Source organism: Oncorhynchus mykiss, chromosome 7 (genome assembly GCF_013265735.2).
Source record: "Oncorhynchus mykiss isolate Arlee chromosome 7, USDA_OmykA_1.1, whole genome shotgun sequence".
In the NCBI taxonomy this organism is placed as follows: domain Eukaryota; kingdom Metazoa; phylum Chordata; class Actinopteri; order Salmoniformes; family Salmonidae; genus Oncorhynchus; species Oncorhynchus mykiss.
Genome location: NC_048571.1, coordinates 26,853,998 through 26,876,115, shown reverse-complemented (window position 1 = coordinate 26,876,115; position 22,118 = coordinate 26,853,998). Strand labels below are relative to the sequence as shown.

General features: G+C 41.2%; 1 protein-coding gene across 4 annotated transcripts in view; it reads left to right on the top strand.

Moving 5' to 3' along the window:
* Positions 1-22,118, top strand: part of LOC110527591 (neural cell adhesion molecule 2) — a 413,004-nt gene that overhangs the window by 266,526 nt on the left and 124,360 nt on the right. For 3 of the 4 annotated variants that reach the window (XM_036983099.1, XM_036983100.1, XM_036983097.1), the window contains exon 1: positions 10,347-10,467. In XM_036983099.1, the coding sequence (XP_036838994.1) occupies positions 10,347-10,467 (121 nt within the window). Of the gene's footprint in view, positions 1-10,346; positions 10,468-22,118 lie in introns of those variants that run through there. The other variant, XM_036983098.1, reaches the window with a different exon arrangement.

The window sequence follows — 22,118 nt, the reverse complement described above, 5'->3', positions numbered from 1 at the left end:
ACTGCAAACCCCCTTAAAATGTTTTCACCCAAATCTGGCAACACTGTTTAGCTTTCGCGCTACGACTAGGCAGTATGCTAGTATTTGAGGTCAAAACATTTTATTTGCTTTGTGAGTCATCAGAAAATGTAAACGACTTGTCAAGTCATGTGCTCCGGTTCTTGTTTACACTGTAACAAGCACATTGAAGATGTGTAATATTCTGAAAGTGGCCAAAATATGTATTCGGGCAGTGGGGGCAAACATCTTTGACTTTGTTTATTTGTGTTTAATAATGAATGGCATTCTGCGGTTAGGGAGTTTTTCCTTTCCAAACATGAACAAACATGGCTGCCATCATAAAGAATGTAGCCGCTATTAGCTTAGCTGACAGATATCTCTTTCTAAACAATATTACATTTCTCCCTTGTGCTCACCAGAGATGCGGTACATTGTAAACTAGTCTAGCTGTTATGTCGCTGACATTTTTTCTTATCAGCGCAGCCTGTTATTTAAACTGGTTTATAGAATTATTTTGGCAGTGGATGTGTTCCGTGTGATGCTTGGATGATGAAGTTCTGAAGACCTATATTTTCCATGAATACAAAGCATTGTTTAGATGCTTTTCAGGCAACAATGATGTTTAAACAAGGTGGTCATACGTTTTGTTGCTACTGTTCCAATTGCATATTTGTAATGGTACCCTGCAGGGACCACTCAACAATGATCATAAATACAGTTGAAGTCGGAAGTTTACATACACTTAGGTTGGAGTCATTTATTAAAACATGTTTTTCAACCACTCCCCAAATTTCTTGTTAACAAAACTATAGTTTTGGCAAGTTGGTTAGGACATTACTTTGTGCATGACATAAGTAATTTTTCCAACAATTGTTTACAGACATATTATTTTACTTATGATTCACTGTATCACAATTTCAGTGGGTCAGAATTTTACATACACTAAGTTGACTGTGCCTTTAAACAGCTTGGAAAAATCCAGAAAATGATGTCATGGCTTTGGAAGCTTCTGATAGGCTAATTGACATCATTTGCATCAATTGGAGGTGTACCTGTGGATGTATTTCAAGGCCTACCATCAAACTCAGTGCCTCTTTGCTTGACATCATGGGAAAATCAAAAGAATCAGCCTAGACTTCAGAAAATAATTGTAGATCTCCAAGTCTGGTTCATCCTTTGGAGCAATTTCCAAACGCCTGAAGGTACCACGTTCATCTGTACAAACAATAGTACGCAAGTATAAACACCATGGGACCACGCAGCCATCATACCACTCAGGAAGGAGACGCGTTCTGTCTCCTAGGGATGAATGTACTTTGGTGCGAAAGTGCAAATCAATCCCTGAACAACAGCAAAGGACCTTGTGAAGATGCTGGAGGAAACAGCTACAAAAGTATCTATATCCACAGTAAAACGAGTCCTATATCTATATAACCTGAATGACCGCTCAGAAAGGAAGAAGCCACTGCTCCAAAACGCCATAAAAAAAGCCAGACTACGGTTTGTAACTGCACATGGGGACAAAGATTGTACTTTTTGGAGAAATGTCCTCTGGTCTGATGAAACACAAATATAACTGTTTGGCCATAATGACCATCGTTATGTTTGGAGGAAAAGGGGAGGCTTGCAATCTGAAGAACACCATCCTAACCGTGAAGCACGGGGGTGGCAGCATCATGTTGTTGGGGTGCTTTGCTGCATGAGGGACTGGTGCACTTCACAAAATAGATGGCATCATGAGGAGGGAAGATTATGTAGATATATTGAAGCAACATCTCAAGACATCAGCCAGGAAGTTAAAGCTTGGTCCTAAATTGGTTTTCCAAATGGACAATGACCCCAAGCATACTTCCAAAGTTGTGGCAAAATGGCATAAAGACAACAAAGTCAAGGTATTGGAGTGGCCATCACAAAGCCCTGACCTCAATCCTATAGAACATTTGTGGGCAGAACTGAAAAAGCGTGTGCGAGTGTGGCCGATGTGAAATGGCTAGCTAGTTAGCGGTGGTGCTCGCAAATAGTGTTTCAGTTGGTGACGTCACTCGCTCTGAGACCTAAAAGTAGTTGTTCCCCTTGCTCTGCAAGGGCCATGGCTTTTGTGGCACAATGGGTCACGATGCTTCGTGAGTAACTGTGGTTGACGTGTGCAGAGGGTCCCTGGTTCGAGCCCAGGTTGGGGCGAGGAGAGGGATGGAAGCTATACTGTTACACGAGCAAGGAGGCCTACCAACCTGACTCAGTTACACCAGCTCTGTCAGGAGGAATAGGCTAAGATACACCCAACTTCTTGTGGGAAGCTTGTGGAAGGCGACACGAGACGTTTGACCCAAGTTCATCAATTTAAAGGCAATGCTACCAAATACTGAGTGTATGTAAATGTATGACCCACTGGGAAAGTGATGAAAGAATTAAAAGCTCAAATAGATAATTCTCTCTACTATTATTCTGACATTTCACATTATTAAAATCAAGTGTTGATCCTAACTGACCTAAGACAGGGCATTTTTACTAGGATTAAATGTCAGGAATTGAAAAACTGAGTTAAAATGTATTTGGCTAAGGTATATGTTAACTTCCGACTTCAACTGTATATGATCATACGCGTCAAAGGGTTAATGAAGCCGGTGACTGATGTGTTAAACAATCTTGTAGCTTTGCATCCTCTTCATTGGACCACTTTCGAATTGAAAGCATCACTGGTACTTCCTGTTTTAAGTTTTTGCTTGTAAACAGGTATCGGCTGGTAGTTAATGATGCAGTGGCGATGAAGTGGATTCTGTGTGTGTGGGTGCGCATCGGGCCAGAGCCTGTTTGCTTGTGTCTGTGTATCTGCGTACGTGCATATGTGTCTCCTGCTCGTTAATCAGCCAGACGGCACGACTGTAAGGTATGGCAGACGGTAGACTTGTTACCTCTGAGAGCAGGGGCACCGGGCACAGCTGGAGCTCCGTGTCACAGGGAAGAGGAGTAAGTGGGGCAGAGCTGAGATGAGAGGACATAACTGGCAACTGTAATATAGTGCTACCCTGGGGATGGGACATTGTGCGGGTTTGGGGCCAGAGGGTTATATATATATATATATATATATATATATATATATATATATATATATATATATATATATATATATGTATATGTATATGTATATGTATATGTGTGTGTGTGTGTGTGTGTGTGTGTGTGTGTGTGTGTGTGTGTGTTTGCGTGTGAACAGGGAGAATGGACAGTTGGAGGATATAGACTGAACAAGAACATAAACCCAACATGTAAAGTGTTGGTCACATGTTTCACGAGCTGAAATAATAATTTTCCGTACACACAAAAAGCGTATTTATTTAGTGAGCATTTCTCCTTTTCCAATATAATCCATCCACCTGACAGGTGTGACATATCAATAAGCTAATTAATCAGCATTATTATTACACAGGTGCAGTTTAAAAGGCCACTTTAAAATGTGCAGTTCTGTCACACAATACAATGCCACAGATGTCTCATGTTTTGAGGGAGTGTGCAATTGGCATGCTGACTGCAGGAATGTCCACCAGAGCTGTTGCCAGAGAATTGAATGTTAATTTCTCTACTATAAGCTACCTCCCAACATCATTTTAGAGATTTTGGCAGTACATCCAACCGGCCTCACAACCGCAGACCCCGAGTAACCACACCAGGACCTCCACATCCGGCTTCTTCATCTGCGGGATCGTCTGAGCGGGGGTGGGAGGAGGTGCTGAGGAGTGTTTATGTCAATAATGAAGCCCTTTTGTTGGGAAAAACATTCTGATTGGCTGTGCCACTGCCCAGTCATTTGAAATCCATAGATTAGGGCCTAATTAATTTATTTCAATTGACTGATTTCCTTATATGAACTGTAACTCAGTAAAATCTTTGAAATTGTTGCATGTTGTGTTAATTTTTTTGTTCAGTATAGATAAATCACAATCCTTGCGATATAGATGTGTATTACCAGGCATGCAGCAAAGTGGTGACATTACAGTAGTGTTCACCTACTGCCATCTATAGGCAGCTCTCTGTCACAGCAAATTCCTTAGTGTGTGTGTATGTGTGTGTATGTGTGTGTGTGTGTGTGTGTGTGTGTGTGTGTGTGTGTGTGTGTGTGTGTGTGTGTGTGTGTATACATGCACGTGTGTGTGCGTGCGTGTGTGTGTGTGCACATCTACAGAACATAAACACAAACTGATAATCAAAGGATAGCCAGACGGAGAGAGAGAGAAGATTAAAGGTGCTTTCTCCTCCACTGCCTTTGGTGTCATCCCTAACTAGATTCACGCTATTCTTCTCTGGCTGCCGCTGTGACACCCTATTCCCTATTTAGTGCACTACGTTTGACAAGGGCCCATGGGACCAGCTCACAGGCCTATGGTCAAAAGAAGTGCACTATATGGAGAATAGGATTCCATTTGGGATGCAGCCTTGGCTCAGGAAGGGGTAAGCTGCAAGCAAGGCACTTAAGTTTAACTTGCAATGATGTGCAGCCGAACATCTACATTCAAATTGTGTGTGTGATTTCAAGCTTTTATATGGTAAAAGGAAGTGTTTGTCGCAACTCCACTCATTACCTAGTCCTTCATCCTATGTGAACCTCAGCATGATACCCGAACCTACAACCTGTGTTGTAGTAGCAGTCTCTGAGCAAAACGGGAAAGGCGTAGGATTAGGCCTCTTGTGATGCATAATTTGAAGTATACGAGCGTCATAGAATGGTACAGTGGCTCTTCCTTAAAAGGTTATGAGCTGATGCCACGACCGTTAGTGGTAGATGGTGGCATTCTGTCATTGAACCACACTATCACAATGGGGAGTAAAACCCTGATCTATCGGTAGTCTAAACTGTGGCACAAATGGACTATCTTTTCCTAAATTGAGGTGTTTTCAGTCTGAGAGTCTCCTATGGCACTAGAGTCCTACATCAGGCAACACCAACAAAAACTGTCGGTGGTCCTGGAGTTAAGAGAGAACTTGGGTAAATACAATGGGGGAATTTAACTTGACATGTGAACTGACGACTTTTGAAAAATAGGCTGGTTTCTCTCCCTCTATAAAGAAATTGTTCTAAATAACAAACTGGCTTTATTTAGAAATTAGTAAGAATGTCTCACCCCATTGTCAAGAATGGCCTTTTTCCCTTTATTCAGATTACAGTCATTCACTTTTGGTTATTTGAAACTAAATAATCTCCAAAATATCATAATTTTTTAAACAAGTCATAGGAAGTTGGTTGCAATTTCAGATCAAAGGATCGGACCCTTTAAAAAAGAATGTCACCTAAAATGACATACCCAACTGCCTGTATCTCAGGACTTGAAGCAAGGATATGCATATACTTGATATCATTTGAAAGGAAACACTTTGAAGTTTGTGGAAATGTGAAATTAATGTAGGAGATACAACACATTAGATCTGGATCTTAAAAGTCTAGATGGCGGCAGTGTTTGTGCAAAGTTTTAGACTGATCCAATGAGTCATTGCATTACTGTTAAATTGTTTGTATCAGGTCTGCCCAAATGTGCCGAATTGGTCAATTGATACATTTTCAAGTACATACCTATAGAGAATATACAAAAATGATATGGTAATTTAAAAAAATCAGTTTACACACTCCCAGGAATGTCATAAATGATGGATAATTAGCTTCCCTACAGAAAATACACTAACCTTCACACATCTAGATTGTGGGGGCAGACACAGCAAGGGGTCAAACTGTAGAACCCAGTTCCTACATTTGAATCTAAAAATGTATTTTATGAAACAAAACTATTCTACATTTTATATCTGGAACCCTCAGGATGACAAATCAGAGCAGGATTACAGAATATAAGTACATTATTTACCTTCAGAGGTGAATGTATCAAACCAGTTTCCGTGTTAAGTTTTTTGTTGTTGTGCACTCTCCTCAAACAATAGCATGGTATTTGTCCACTGTAATAGCTACTGTAAATTGGACAGTGCAGTTAACTTCAATTATTGTTAATCTTTCTGCCCCTATAAGACATGTTTATGTCCTGGGAAATGTTCTTGTTACTTACAGTGTCATGCTATTCACATTAGTGCACGTTAGCTCAACCGTCCCGTGGTGGGGACACCGATCCCATAAAGTAAAAACATAAATAAAAATAAGGAACTTGTCTGTTGGCCCTGATAAATAAAAATATATACCAGTTTAATTTAAGGACCAAAAAAATTGACAGCTGTGCCATATAGATTGCAAAATAGTTGGGAAGAGATTTTTGATGTACCGATTCCATGGCACATGCTTTATGAATTGACACGCAATTTTCCCTTTATTATAATCCACTGTATTCTGGTTTAACATTCTGAATGAATGATTATATTGAAGATAGAAGCCACCTCTTAATGAGTTCCGAGAGCCAATCTGTTATCCAACGATTATTATTATTATTATTATTATAAGTAACCCTGCATTATAATTATAAAAAATTCCCTTAGATATTCTCACAGACCAGATTTTCCGTCACGAAAAATGTGGTGTGTTGAATTATTTGTGACATGTTGTTTATAATGAAGAATGTAAAACAAGCATTATGTGCATTTTTATTAAGGTGCTGTGTTTTTATTTACATTAGTGATGGACAGCCAGAGGCATTTTGAAAACATGTTTACCAACACTTGTCATAAGTGTACTGTAGCAGATGTAGCCCATCATGCAAACAATGTTTCCATGATGGGCAATTAGCAGGACAATATACTCTTCATACGTCTATTTATTTACAAAATGGTAATTTAATAGCCTGGCTACTGTTTGTGTGAAAATCCCCCCCCAACTTGCAATGTATTATTTCAACTACATTTTAGTTGCACTTACTCACAGCTCCACGACCACGGGTAAAACCTGAGATGATCAATGTATTTGATCAATGTATTTGTTGCATTGTTGTATCGTCAATTTCTCAAGCCAAAATGTCTTGATGTCCTTCACCAGTTAATCTTTGCTTGTAGGCTTGGCAGAGTTATGGATGAATGTTTTCAGTTGATGCCAAACAAGTTTGATCAGGTTTAAATCAAGAGACCTACATGTAGAGAAATATATATATATAGGTCTACCGTAGGGGACATGAGTCTCACTAGTGTTGAGTAATGTGCTGTTAAAAGTGTTGCAGGTCTTTTATTTATTTTTACTTTAACTTTATTTTATTACATAAAGGTCTACTTACTCTGATGGCGACTTGACCCAGTTTATGCCCTCATTTGCAATGCAAACCATGGCGGCTGTCACGTTCTGACCTTAGTTCCTTTATTATGTCTTTGTGTTAGGTTGGTCAGGGCGTGAGTTGGGGTGGGTAGTCTATGTTCTTTTTTCTATGTTGTATTTCTGTGTTTGGCCTGGTGTGGTTCTCAATCAGAGGCAGCTGTCGATCGGTGTCTCTGATTGAGAATCATACTTAGGTAGCCTTTTTTCCCCATTTTGGTTGTGGGTGATTATTTTCTGTGTCTGTGTTTTCCACACGGAACTGGTTCGTTTTCATTTTGTGTCGTGGTCAGTTTTAATTCAAAAATATGACAAACACTTACCACTTACTCTGCGTATTGGTCCGATCCTTCTTACTCTTCCTCAGAAGAGGAGGATGAAAACCGTTATCAGCGGCAGTGTGTGTTGGGTCATTGCCTGCATTTGGAGAAGAAAAATATACATTTAGCCTAACAGTCAACATTAGGTGCAATACTATGAAATATACATGTAAATAGGCCTACACATATCAACATATTGCTATCATCCTACCTTGAAAGAAATGATATGGTCCCAGAAACACCTCTCTGACGTAGGGTCCTGCATATCTCTTGATGATTTCTTCCTCAAAGATATCTCGAGCCATAATACCTGAAAAAGGAGGCAACAGTGAAATATTGTGGAACACATAGCAGTCCGTGAGGTGTAGGATGCAATATTTGATGTACCTTTTCCTTTGTAAATAGCTAAACTTCCCATCAAAAATCAAATATTGGCCTGGTCCCTGGCGAGAAATTACTTCAAGCATCATGCAACCGCAAAATGTCGGGTAAAACATATACTGCACAGTATTTCTCCATCAACATATTTATGCTTTCGTTTATAAAATCATTATGAAAATACTCTTTCAAAATGCAGATGTTTATTTAGACTATCAGCAGGACAACAGACTCTTGCCGTGTTGAGAGAGTTTCAATATATTAATAGATCCAAAATGAATTACTATGGGGGGAAAAAAAGCTATATATACAGTGCCATGCAAAAGTACTCACCCTGTTACAACCTGTAATTTAAATGGATTTTTGGGGGGCTTTCATGTAATGGACAAACACAAAGTAGTCAAAATTGATGAAGTGAAATGAAAAAAATAACTTTGCTATGAAGCCCCTGAATAAGATATGGTGCAATCAATTACATTCAGAAGTTACATAATTAGTTAGATTGCACACAGGTGGACTTTTATTTAAGTGTCACATGATCTGTCTCATGACTCATGTATATATACACCTGTCCTGAAAGGCCCCAGAGTCTGCCATGCCACTAAAGAAGGGGCACCACCAAGCAAGCGGCACCATGAAGACCAAGGAGCTCTCCAAACAGGTCAGGGACAAAGTTGTGGAGAAGTACTGATCAGGGTTGGGTTATAAAAAAATATCTGAAACTTTGAACATCCCACGGAGCACCATTAAATCCATTATTAAGAAATTAAAAGAATATCGCAACACAACAAACCTACCAAGAGAGGGTCGCCCACCAAAACTCACGGACCAGGCAAGGAGGGCATTCATCACAGAGGCAACAAAGAGCCCAAAGATAACCCTGAAGGTGCTGCAAAACTCCAATCTCAGCTGTGGAGGATCTATCCATAGGACCACTTTAGGCCGTACACTCCACAGAGCTGGGCTTTACGGAAGAGTGGCCAGAAAAAAAATAAGCAAACATGTTTGGTGTTTGCCACAAAGCATGTGGGAGACTCTCCAAACATATGGAAGAAGGTACTCTGGTCAGATGAGACTGAAATTGAGCTTTTTGGCCATCAAGGAAAACGCTATGTCTGGTGCAAACCCACCACTTCTCATCACCCAGAGAACACCATGTGGGAATGTTTTTCATCGCAGGGACTGGGAAACTGGTCAGAATTGAAGGAATGATGGATGGTGCTAAATACAGGGAAATTCTTGAGGGAAACCTGTTTAAGTCTTCCAGAGATTTGAGACTGGGATAGAGGTTCACCTTCCAGCAGGACAATGACCCTAACCCTACTGCTAAAGCAACACTTGAGTGGTTAATGAGATGTCTTGGAATGGCCTAGAAAAAGCCCAGACCTCAATCCAATTGAGAATCTGTGGTATGACTTAAGAACCCATCCAACTTGAAGGAGCTGGAGCAGTTATTCCTTGAAGAATGGGGGGAAAATCCCGGCGCTAAATGTGCCAAGCTTATAGAGGCATACCCAAAAATACTTGCAGCTGTAGTTGATGCAAAGGGTGACTCGTTATGCACTCTTAAGATGTTTGTTTCACAATAAAATAAGATTTTGCATCTTCAAAGTGGTAGTCATGTTGTGTAATTCAAATGATACAAACAAATATATTTTAATTCCAGGGTGTAAGGCAAAGAAAATAGGAAACATTCCAAGGTGGGTGAATACTTTCGCAAGCCACTATATATATATATATATATATATATATATATAAAAAAAAAAAATATTGCAAAGCCTTTCCATAAGTACACTTAAGTTTCTTCAACTGCCTTCTGACTGTGATTAGAGCGAAGTTGATGTTGTGCGGGGATGCCAGCAGATTCCAGATTGCCTTTGCCGATCGCTCGTCATCTTCAACCATCAGTGAGTCAATGGCTTGAATAGTCTCGCTGGAAATGGAATCCCACGGTAGATGATGTGTTTTTGGTTGATGGCCATTATTAAAAATAGTCAAATGCATTTGTGAATTCAATCGCTTAATTGTTTCATTATTTAAGGCTCCTTTCTCTTCTCTGTGCTGGAGTTCTTTTAAGAATAAAGTAGGCTAATGAAGGCAACAAATTGTTGCCTACTGGAACACCCAAAGTCATCCAATTGTTATAATAGGATTTGAAGCAATAGCTTACCCGTGTGTTCTCAACTATTTCAGCACCGTTTGGCACTGCTCTGAGACAAGCATGGGGACTGGTCTCGATAAATCAATGTTTAGGATTGTTTTGCTCTTCACTCGCAGTCACTTAGTAGCCTACTCCCGACCGGTCAGGTTGTAACAGCGCCAACTTTTGAAAGCCAGTCACCGCTTCCCTCCCACCCCCCGTGTTAACAAAAGTTTCTCTTTTCTCTTTCTTATTATCCTATTTTCTCTTTGTTAGTTTTCTTATGTGTATATGCTTATCTTTTTTTCTCTTTCTCTCTCTCCTCACAGCTGTTCTGCAGGTGTCCATATCCTTGAACAAGGTGGAGCTAAGTGTGGGAGAGTCCAAGTTCTTCAAATGCACAGGTAAGATGGCTGTGGTGAACAGAACATGCTTGTTTGGGTGTTATATTGAATGTAAATGTGGATATGTCATCCTGGATGCAGGGTGAGATGGGCGATAGGTTGGATGGAGGTGGATGGAACTGTTGTTTGGGTGACATGGTTGCCTCCCATCCCACACATAACCATCCCTCCCAACCAATGGTTTCAACCCTCTCCCCAATCCCCCAGCCTTCACCCAACCCCTTGCCCATCCCACCCTGTTGCAGATCCTGCCCTATCTGCCCCTGTTTGGGGGGGTCTATGTGCCACGGCCCCAAGCCAAGTGCCTGCAGCTCTGTAGTAGTGTGGGCTGGCAGCGCTTTGGTTCACAGTTACACCCCTGTTGTGTCCCTGTTTTCCCCTGCTAGCACAGAGCAGCATGGAGCTAACAGCAGAGGGACAGGGAGGAAAGGGGCAGGGAGAAGGAATAGCTGAGGGTTTTGAGGGTGGTTGGGGGAGTGAGGGGTGGGGTGGAGATGGTGAGGAGAGCTTATGGACAGAGAGAATAGGGACATAGGGCGGTGGGTGGAGGGAGATAGGGGTGAGGAGAGTGGCAGGGAGAAAGATGGAGTGAGAAGGGTGGGGGAGAGAAGAGCATAGGAACAGGAAGGTGTGGGGCAGGGAGAAGGATGGGATGAGAAAAGTGTTGGGAAGAAAGGCAAGGGGAGAAGGATGGGGTGGAAGTGGGGGAATACATGGGGAGGATCAGAGAAGAGGGATGGGAGAGAGAGATGGGTGGGTTGGAGAATGGGGAGAAAGGGTGAGGAGAAAATAGATGCAAACACACACACATACACACAGTCTACAATAACTAACCATGTGGGGACACATTTTCAGTCCCATTCAAAATCCTATTTTCCCTAACCTTAACCTTAAAACAAACACACTCACTCGCACGCACGTACACACATACAGTGCCTTGCGAAAGTATTCGGCCCCCTTGAACTTTGCGACCTTTTGCCACATTTCAGGCTTCAAACATAAAAATATAAAACTGTATTGTTTTGTGAAGAATCAACAACAAGTGGGACACAATCATGAAGTGGAACGACATTTATTGGATATTTCAAACTTTTTTAACAAATCAAAAACTGAAATTGGGCGTGCAAAATTATTCAGCCCCCTTAAGTTAATACTTTGTAGCGCCACCTTTTGCTGCGAATACAGCTGTAAGTCGCTTGGGGTATGTCTCTATCAGTTTTGCACATCGAGAGACTGACATTTTTTCCCATTTCTCCTTGCAAAACAGCTCGAGCTCAGTGAGGTTGGATGGAGAGCATTTGTGAACAGCAGTTTTCAGTTCTTTCCACAGATTGTCGATTGGGTTCAGGTCTGGACTTTGACTTGGCCATTCTAACACCTGGATATGTTTATTATTGAACCATTCCATTGTAGATTTTTCTTTATGTTTTGGATCATTGTCTTGTTGGAAGACAAATCTCCGTCCCAGTCTCAGGTCTTTTGCAGACTCCATCAGGTTTTCTTCCAGAATGGTCCTGTATTTGGCTCCATCCATCTTCCCATCAATTTTAACCATCTTCCCTGTCCATGCTGAAGAAAAGCAGGCCCAAACCATGATGCTGCCACCACCATGTTTGACAGTGGGGATAGTGTGAGCTGTGTTGCTTTTACGCCAAACATAACGTTTTGCATTGTTGCCAAAAAGTTCAATTTTGGTTTCATCTGACCAGAGCACCTTCTTCCACATGTTTGGTGTGTCTCCCAGGTGGCTTGTGGCAAACTTTAAACAACACTTTTTATGGATATCTTTAAGAAATGGCTTTCTTCTTGCCACTCTTCCATAAAGGCCAGATTTGTGCAATATACGACTGATTGTTGTCCTATGGACAGAGTCTCCCACCCATCTGCAGTTCATCCAGAGTGATCATGGGCCTCTTGGCTGCATCTCTGATCAGTCTTCTCCTTGTATGAGCTGATAGTTTAGAGGGACGGCCAGGTCTTGGTAGATTTGCAGTGGTCTGATACTCCTTCCATTTCAATATTATCGCTTGCACAGTGCTCCTTGGGATGTTCAAAGCTTGGGAAATCTTTTTGTATCCAAATCCGGCTTTAAACTTCTTCACAACAGTATCTCGGACCTGCCTGGTGTGTTCCTTGTTCTTCATGATGCTCTCTGCGCTTGTAACGGACCTCTGAGACTATCACAGTGCAGGTGCATTTATACGGAGACTTGATTACACACAGGTGGATTGTATTTATCATCATTAGTCATTTAGGTAAACATTGGATCATTCAGAGATCCTCACTGAACTTCTGGAGAGAGTTTGCTGCACTGAAAGTAAAGGGGCTGAATAATTTTGCACGCCCAATTTTTCAGTTTTTGATTTGTTAAAAAAGTTTGAAATATCCAATAAATGTCGTTCCACTTCATGATTGTGTCCCACTTGTTGTTGATTCTTCACAAAAAAAATACAGTTTTATATCTTTATGTTTGAAGCCTGAAATGTGGCAAAAGGTTGCAAAGTTCAAGGGGGCCGAATACTTTCGCAAGGCACTGTACACACACACACAGTCTTCTGTAACTAACCTTGCGGGAACCCACAATTCAGCCTCAATATCCTATTTTCCCTAAACCTATCCCTAAAGCTAATTATAACCCGGACACTAATTATAAATCTTAACCTTAACCCTAACCCCCTAGAATTTGACTTTGTGGGGACTAACATAATGTCCCCATTTGGTCAAAACATTTCCGTTTACTATTCTTGTCAGGACCTCTGGTCCCCACAAATATAGATAGACACATTCAGCAAACTGCACGGTATATTTGCTTGCAATTCTTCACTATTAAAAATAGTAGTATAGAGTTGTCAGTGTTTAATCAGATGTCATTGCTAAGCGGTGCCTCTCGGTGCTCCACTCTGGCTCGAGTTCCACTTTAACCACATGACATGTCAAAATAGGTTTTACTTCAGGTGAATACCTCTCCCTGAGACATACAAATAGAACAACCCTCGTGTCGTGTTTTACCAGTGTCCCAGCCTTCAGACAATCCCTGCACCTCGTGTTAGCGTTACATATCCTTCTGCAGACAATATAGAGGATGCTGGAGAATGGAAGCTTTATAGCATATCCCTCCTCCACTGGCCTCAATGACTGAGGATCAATTTATTGCCAGGTGGTGCAGTGACCTCTCAGTTCTCCTTTCACAGCCAAGGCAGTTCATACATACACACCTGCATGGATACAGTGTACAAGCATACATAAACAAGCACGCACTCACACATACAGCGTAAGAGCGAGAAGGAGTTTGTTAGGCAGAGAGAGAGAGCGCGAGAAAGAGAACCACTGAAGGAGCAGTAATTGTCTCATGTTTGTTGACTCTTTGGATGACTCCCAGTGTCCTGAAGTATTCTCTGAGGGTGTGTGCATGTATCTGTGTGTGTGCGTGTGTGTCACTAGGGGGGAGGATGGCTCATAATAATGGCTGGAACAGAACAAACATAGAAACCAATTTTTTTATATCATTCCACTAATTCTGCTCTAGCCATTACCATAAGCACGTCCTCCCCAATTAAGATGCCACCAACCTTGTGTGGTGTGTGCGGAGTGGTCCCTAAACATGTGCCCCCGCTGACACCCAGACACTGAGGCATTCTGGGAAAAACCTCAGACTCCACTGTGTCACCAACCGTAAAAGGGCAGGAACAGTTCTCTAATGGTCTAATTGTATCAAATACATATATTGTACATGTGAGGATAGAAAGATGATAGAGATATACAGTAAGTATGTATGGGATATGCTCTATGGTTACTGATTTATAGATATTTCCTTAAACAAAAATATGGGTGCATGTAAGCACACATGTACACACACAGGGACACACACATCTACACAAAAACACAAATAATCAAAGTAATCTAATTATATCTAATGAAAAATTGCAATTAACCAACTCGGTGCATTTGGAATGCATATATATCTTCATGCTTTCACAAAGGATGTAATACTGTAATATAATAGAGTATTACTGGGATCCTAAGCTGCCCTCTATTTCACCCTTAAACTCATTTGTCCATGCCTTATGAGAGAGAGAGAGCGAGAGAGAGAACATGTCACCGATTGTAAATGGTTTTCCTAGAGTTCGCCCTGTCTCGCTCTCCACTAAACATGTTCATTACTGAGCCTCAACATCACCTCAGGTCTGCCACCTCTCTCTCTCTCTCTCTCACACACACACACAGTCCCAATACTATACATATTCTTTCTCGTCACACACACACACACACACTTTTTCTCGTTTCTGCTACACCACAGGAGGTTGGTGGCACCTTAATTGGGGAGGACGGGCTTATGGTAATGGCTAGAGCGGAATCAGTGGAATGGTATCAAATACATCAAACCCATAGTTTCCGTGTGTTTGATGCCATTCCATTTGCGCCGTTCCGGACATTACTATGAGCTGTCCTCCACTTACAGTGCCTTGCAAAAGTATTCAACTCCCTTGACGGTTTTCCTATTCTGTTGGATAACAACCTGCAATTTAAAAATATTTTTATTTGGATTTCATGTAATGGACGTATACAAAATAGTCAAAATTGGTAAAGTGAAATGAAAAAATAAAAAAATAAATTTAAAAAACAGAAAAGCGGTGCATGCATATGAAATCACCCCCTTTGCTATGAAGCCCCTAAATAAGATCTGGTGCAACCAATTACCTGCAGAAGTCACATAATTAGTTAAGTAAAGTCCACCTGTGTGCAATCTAAGTGTCATATGATCTGTCACATGATCTCAGTATATATAAACCTGTTCTGAAAGGCCCACACCACAAAGCAAGGGGCAACACCAAGCAAGCGACACCATGAAGACCGAGGAGCTCTCCAAACAGGTCCGGAACAAAGTAGTGGAGAAGTAGTGGGTTGGGTCATACAAAAATATCTGAAATGTTGAACATCCCACGGAGCACCATTAAATCAATTATTAAAAAATGTAAAGAATATGCACCACAACAAACTTGCCAAGAGAGGGCCTTCCACCAAATATCACGGACCAGGCAAAGAGGGCATTAATCAGAGAGGCAACAAAGAGACCAAAGATAACCCTGAAGGTGCTGCAAAGCTCCACAGCGGAGATTGGAGTATCTCTCCAAAGGACCACTTTAAGCCTACACTCCACAGAGCTGGGGTTTACAGAAGAGTGGCCAGAAAAAAAGCCATTGCTTAAAGAAAACCTGCAAACACGTTTGGTGTTCGCCAAAAGGCATGTGGGAGACTCCCCAAACATATGGAAGAAGGTACTCTGGTCAGATGAGACTAAAATTGAGCGTTTTGGCCGTCAAGGAAAACGCTATGTCTGGTACAAACCCATCACCTCACCAGCCAGCCCGAGAACACCATCCCCACAGTGAAGCATGGTGGTGGCAGCATCATGCTGTGGGGATGTTATTCATCGGCAGGGACTGGGAAACTGGTCAGAATTGAAGGAATGATGGATGCCGCTAAAGACAAGGAAATTATTAAGGGAAACCTGTTTGTCTTCCAGAAATTTCAGACTGGGACGGAGGTTCACCTTCCAGTAGGACAATGACCCTAAGCATACTGCTAAAGCAACACTTGAGTGGTTTAAAGAGAAAAATGTAAATGTCTTGGAATGGCCTAGTCAAAGCCCAGACCTCAATCCAATTGAGAATCTGTGGTGACTAGTTATACACGCTCAAATTCTGTATTTTTGTTTTTAAAAATTCACAATTAAAAATGTTTTGCATGTTCAAAGTGGTAGGCATGTTGTGTAAATCAAATGATACAACCCCCCCCCCCCCGCCCCTCAAAAGTTATTTTAATTCCAGGTTGTAAGGGGCAACAAAATAGGAAAAATGCCAGGGGGGTGAATACTTTCGCAAGCCACTGTAGGACGCTCCACTGTGCAACACATACTATATGCCACTACACACACATCTCCTGACTCGCCTGGCCTCTCCCAGTAAAGCTGAATCAATTACAGTCAAGACGTGTGTGTTTGCGCGTGCGTGCGTGCCTATGTGTGTGACGAGTAGATGTCTAATTTTAGTACCCACCCATCAAGGGGCACATCCACACAATAATACACATCTCAAAGGAGTGCAATAGCCACTTCATTTCAGCCTTACTATATTGGTTCCTCTACCCTGCAGAGAAGCATTTAACTGTAATTATAAACAGTACCATAACAGTGGCACGCCTTTGAGATATGTGCCTATTCTGTTCATCCTTGTCGGCATACAGTATGTATTTGATCATTTAAAATCTATTTGAAAATGCATTAAAGAAAGTTTGGTATTAGATTAATGCTAGAATAAACCTGCAATATGTAACTTTTTGGGAGGTTTTAGGCTCAAAAGCTCTAAGTTGCTAGTGGTCATCCAATGTGACACAACAGTAACAGTATTGTGCAATACTTTATTCTAACATTAATCTAGCCTGCCTGAGAGCCGGTGTGTTCATTAGCTGAGCATAATCAGCTAATGAGCACACCGGCTCTCAGGCAGTCTTGATTAATGTTAGGAGGCAGTGCCACAGCTCTAACGTGTAGCGGTATGATAGCTAGCTAGTTGAGCTCATGTTCACACTTTCCTAGCGGAGCTAGTTAGCTGACAGACATAGTTGATTCGAGGGGCAAATTACCTGACCCAGCAGCAGCTAACGTAAACTCACTCACTTTTGTTCATCGCCTTGGTCCATACAATTGACCTTATTTTTGCGCCCAAAAAATGTAATTCTTCCAGATCAACTGTAATATCAATTACCAATGTAAAGCACAATTTCTCCCCTTTCCAACAAAATTATTGACGAGACCTTCATGATGCCCATCTCTGCATAATTCAAGAAGGCAATGAGCTCCGTCGGGTCTTTATAAAAATGTCGGGTGGGGAGCGAAGGCTACGAAGTGATCTTGAAAGGGGGAAATATGTTGAGTGAAATTTGTCCAACAAATCATCTTTAACTTCTTGGATATAGGGGGCGCTATTTTAATTTTTGGATGAAAAACGTTCCCGTTTTAAGCGCAATATTTTGTCTGCATTTTCGGGGTTTTTTCTTAGCCAAACGTGATGAACAAAACGGAGCGATTTCTCCTACACAAATAATATTTTTGGAAAAAATGAACATTTGCTATCTAACTGAGAGTCTCGTCATTGAAAACATCCGAAGGTGTTAAATGGTAAAGGTAAGGTAAAGGTAAATTATTTTATTTGAATGCTTTTCTTGTTTTTGTGAAAATGTTGCCTGCTGAATGCTAGGCTTAATGCTATGCTAGGCTATCAATACTCTTACACAAATGCTTGTGTAGCTATGGTTGAAAAGCATATTTTGAAAATCTGAGATGACAGTGTTGTTAACAAAAGGCTAAGCTTGTGAGTGAATATTTCTTTCATTTCATTTGCGATTTTCATGAATAGTTAACGTTACGTTATGTTAATGAGCTTGAGGCTATGATTACGCTCCCGGATACGGGTTTGATAGTCGCAAGAAGTTAAAATGTAAATAAAACATAAAGAGTTTATGTAAAGTCTCATCACATACCTGCTTGAAGGTTTGTGTCGAATTTGAAGAGGGATTTAGGGCTGCACTAACATTAGCCTCACAAGTGAACAACAGCTGTTCCGGCTTTTGAGTGTCATGATGGCACGCAGTAATGATGTGCAAAAAAATGCAATTGGCACCCAAGTCATGAAATATTAGTTTAATATTAGCAATAATTATATTAATTTAGACAAAAATCATGAATAATGAAGTTGTCTTACAAGTGTATATGGTTAAGCATGATTTTAATCTGCGAGAGAAGGGCTACCCCTGGTGGAAAGAGGCTGTACGGCACAAAATGAGTTGCAAATGCTACGTAGTGACACGTCACGATGTAACGTACAGCGTCAGAGGGGTCAGTTTTTTAAAAATATATTTTCTCCAATACTCTTAGTCCATTACCATGTCAATCAACGCTGATTCGAAACGTAGTTCACACCCCGGATTTTGATGCCAACACAGTCACTACAGTCCCATTTGTTTTCATTGCAGTCTCATTTGAATGTCGCGGTTACGCACATTTGTACGGAATGGGGTGAGTTTATGTTACAGATATAGGATCTTCATTTGATCTTCCTGTTGCAGGAGAAATGGTACATTTGCAGTGTATTCAAGGTTTAAAAAGTATTCTGAAATTTTTATTTCCACTTTGAAATTTCAGGGTTAATTATCCCTTGTGAAAAATAACCCACATAATAATTCACATTTCTTGTTGCTGCAGGATTATTATCCTGCTGTAGCGAACTGGCTCAAATTAAGATATGTACTCTAAGCCAAAGAACCAGAACTTTAGAAAGCAGACGGGTGAAAAGGGTAAGCGATAGAGCCCGGGCCAAGATGAGAGTAAACCTCAGATCCGCATTCACACAGTGGAGAAAACTAAGTGTTGAAGGGATTCAAAACCGACCAGAGTTGGCATTTTCTCTGCTGAAAAGGTAAGCTAGATAATATATCTTAATAGACATATTGTGAAATGACGGTTTAGTCGTAACAATCTGGCTAAATTGTGTATAGATAACGTTACTTAACCTTTGTTATATTTCAGATGTCTGTGCTCCTAAAGCCAGGCTGATATTGGCTAGCTAGCTACGTCAAACACTACTCTACCTGCACAGAACAGACATGATATGATAATAAAGCCCAGGTCAGATACATAAGATGAGGAAGGACGCAACGGGTTGTTGGACCTGAAAGGTCTACTTTTAGATCGTCTCATGTCGTCGGCTGTTTCCAAGATTCTGCATGTAGCTTGCGAAGAGGCGGACACATTTAGCTAATCAAATAAACTAACGTTCTGTGTTTTGCCAAGCAGCTAACGAGGCTCGCCAAGTCGAATTCGAACTAGCTATTTTGCTGCACATAGCTAGCCTAGCATGCTGATATTTATCTGACAAGTCAATGTACTCTTTTTCTGGTGCATGTGTGCATGACACTTGTTTTCTACAATACCTTGCTACAGCACGTGGCCACTTTGTTTAAAAGTTTCCATCAAATCATTGGAAGAGTTACCTTTTAAACGGCGCCAACTGAATCCCCTTTCTTCAGTCAGCTGTTGTACAACACAACATTCAAAAACTGGCTAGTATGTCTTGTCCCATGTCGGCTGTTGGATCTGAACTGGGCTTCATTACTTGATGTCAAAGCTTTGAACCTGAAATAATATTTTTCAGTCACGAAAGGAATAAATCGACATCAACTCCAGCCCCATCATTGTCGAGTATTGGAGCAGAATTTAGGCATCAATGTAGCTATGCTGTTTAGGAAAATTAACTACCTAGGATTTGCTTTGATTATTGATTACATAGGTACTATCCCAATATTAGCCTACTGCACAGTGTAATGAACACGAGGGAGAAAGAGAGCTGGTTTCAAGCGCAGGGTCGCAGCCGGTGTTTGATGTGAAGGACCACAGGAGGAGGTCGGTAGATGGGGGCAGGCTGCAGGTCATACACAGGGCTCCAAAAGGGTAACAGTACAGGCAGGGAAAAGGCTAGTAACGTTGTCCGGGAGATCAGGCAATAGTTGAGTAACAGGAAATCCAGTAGGCTAAGGTACAAGCAGGGAATAGGCAAAAGGCATCGTTAGTGAGGCAGGCAAAAACTATCATACATGGGAGGAGTACATTACTGGAAACACAGCGCTCCAAAGAGAAGTGTGTCAAAAACAAACAATACCTCACAATGATAGGGTGTGAAGAACTGAACTAAATAGTGTGTGATAATGACATACAGGTGTGTGAAAGGGTGATCAGAATTTGGGTGATTGGGATCTGGAGAGTGAGCTGCGTTCAGGGGGATATACTTTGTGTGTGAAAGTGTGGGCTGGAAAGTGAGCTGCGTTCAGGGGATCTACGTGTATGAGAGTGTGAGTTGGAAGCAGACGTTACACACACAGATTACTGCTATTCCCCATTTGAGCTGTGTGGTTGAGATGTAGACAAACCTAGCCCAAAAGATACACATGTATTGAGTGTATAAAACTGTAAAATGAAATTAATTTTGAATGATTGAAAACATTAGTTCTTCATTCTCCCAAATGACCTTCTTATCCAATAGTGAAAAAAATACTTACTCCCTTCATCCTAAACTGTATGTATTTACCCTGGAAATCTAAGACTGATGGTCATCAAAGGCAATTCTGCCATTGCAGACTGTTAAATGGTATAATCGTAATCCAGATTAGGATTGATGGGGCATGTTTGATTTGTTGTCTATCCAGGTCAGGGATTGGCAACTCCAGTCCCCTGGGGTCGTAGTGCTGTCATACTTTTCCCCCATTCCAAGCAAACACAGCTGATTAAACTAATTGCATTCTAAAATGAAGATAATGATTTGTTGATTATTGGAGTCAGGTGTGTACCCCGGGGCCGAGGCAAAAATGTGACACTAATCAGGCCCCTGAGGACTGGAGTAGGCCAACCCTTATCTAGGTCTAGATCTGAGCTGTAATCCTTCTAGAATCACATGTATGTTTTGTTTATTCCATGTGTAACTGTGTTGTTTGTGTCGCACTGCTTTGCTTTATCTTGGCCAGGTCGCAGTTGTCAATGAGAACTTGTTCTCAACTGGCCTACCTGGTTAAATAAAGGGGAAATTTTAAAAAATGATTTAAGAAAACGTTACTCATGTATGCAGTTTGCTTTCGCTCCTCCAGTCTATGACACTGGAACCCTACTGACAGCACTTGACTATAACCTTTGTAACCACCGTCCAGCCGAGGAGAACGCGAAGGACAACATGTACTTGATAGTTTACCTATCGGTTGTGAAAAAGATTTGTACGACGTAAAACCCCCAAAATGACAATTTATTAGATATAGTACATGTTATTGATGTTATATTTTCAACATACACCGAGTATACAAAACATTAAGAACACCTGCACTTTCTATGACAGACTGAACAGGTGAATCCAGGTGAAAGCTATGACCCTTTAATGACGTCACTTGTTAAATCCACTTCAAATCAGTGTGGATGAAGGGGAGGGGACAGGTTAAAGAATGATTTTTAAGCCTTGAGAGATGAATTGTGTGCCCTTGAGAGGGTGAATGGTCAAGAAGAAAGGTTTGAGTGCCTTTGAACCCGGTGCCAGGTGCACCGGTTGGTGTCAAGAACTGCAACACCGCAGAATTTTTCATGTTCAACAGTTTCCCATATGTATCAAGAACGGTCCACCACCACCCAAAGGACATCCAGCCAACTTGAAACAACCGTGGGAAGCATGGAGTTAACATGGGCCAGCATCACAGTGGAACGCTGGACACCTTGTCGAGTCCATGACCCAATCGAATTGAGGCTGTTCAGAGGGCAAACAGGGGGGGGTGCAACTCAATATTAGGAAGGAATGTTAGGAAGATGTCCTTATGTATGTATGTTAACACGACAGTTAAGCACGGATAGTAATGAAATTCTATGGAAAAAAAACACTCACTAAATATAATATATTTCAGCTAAAAGAGGCTGCAATATTAAGTTCTCAACGTTGAATGGTCTAGGCATTGAAAACTGACAGTACCAGTCAAAAGTTTGGACAAGGGTTTTTCTTTCTTTTTACTATTTTCTACGTTGTAGAATAATTGTGAAGACACAAACTATGAAATAACACATTGAATCA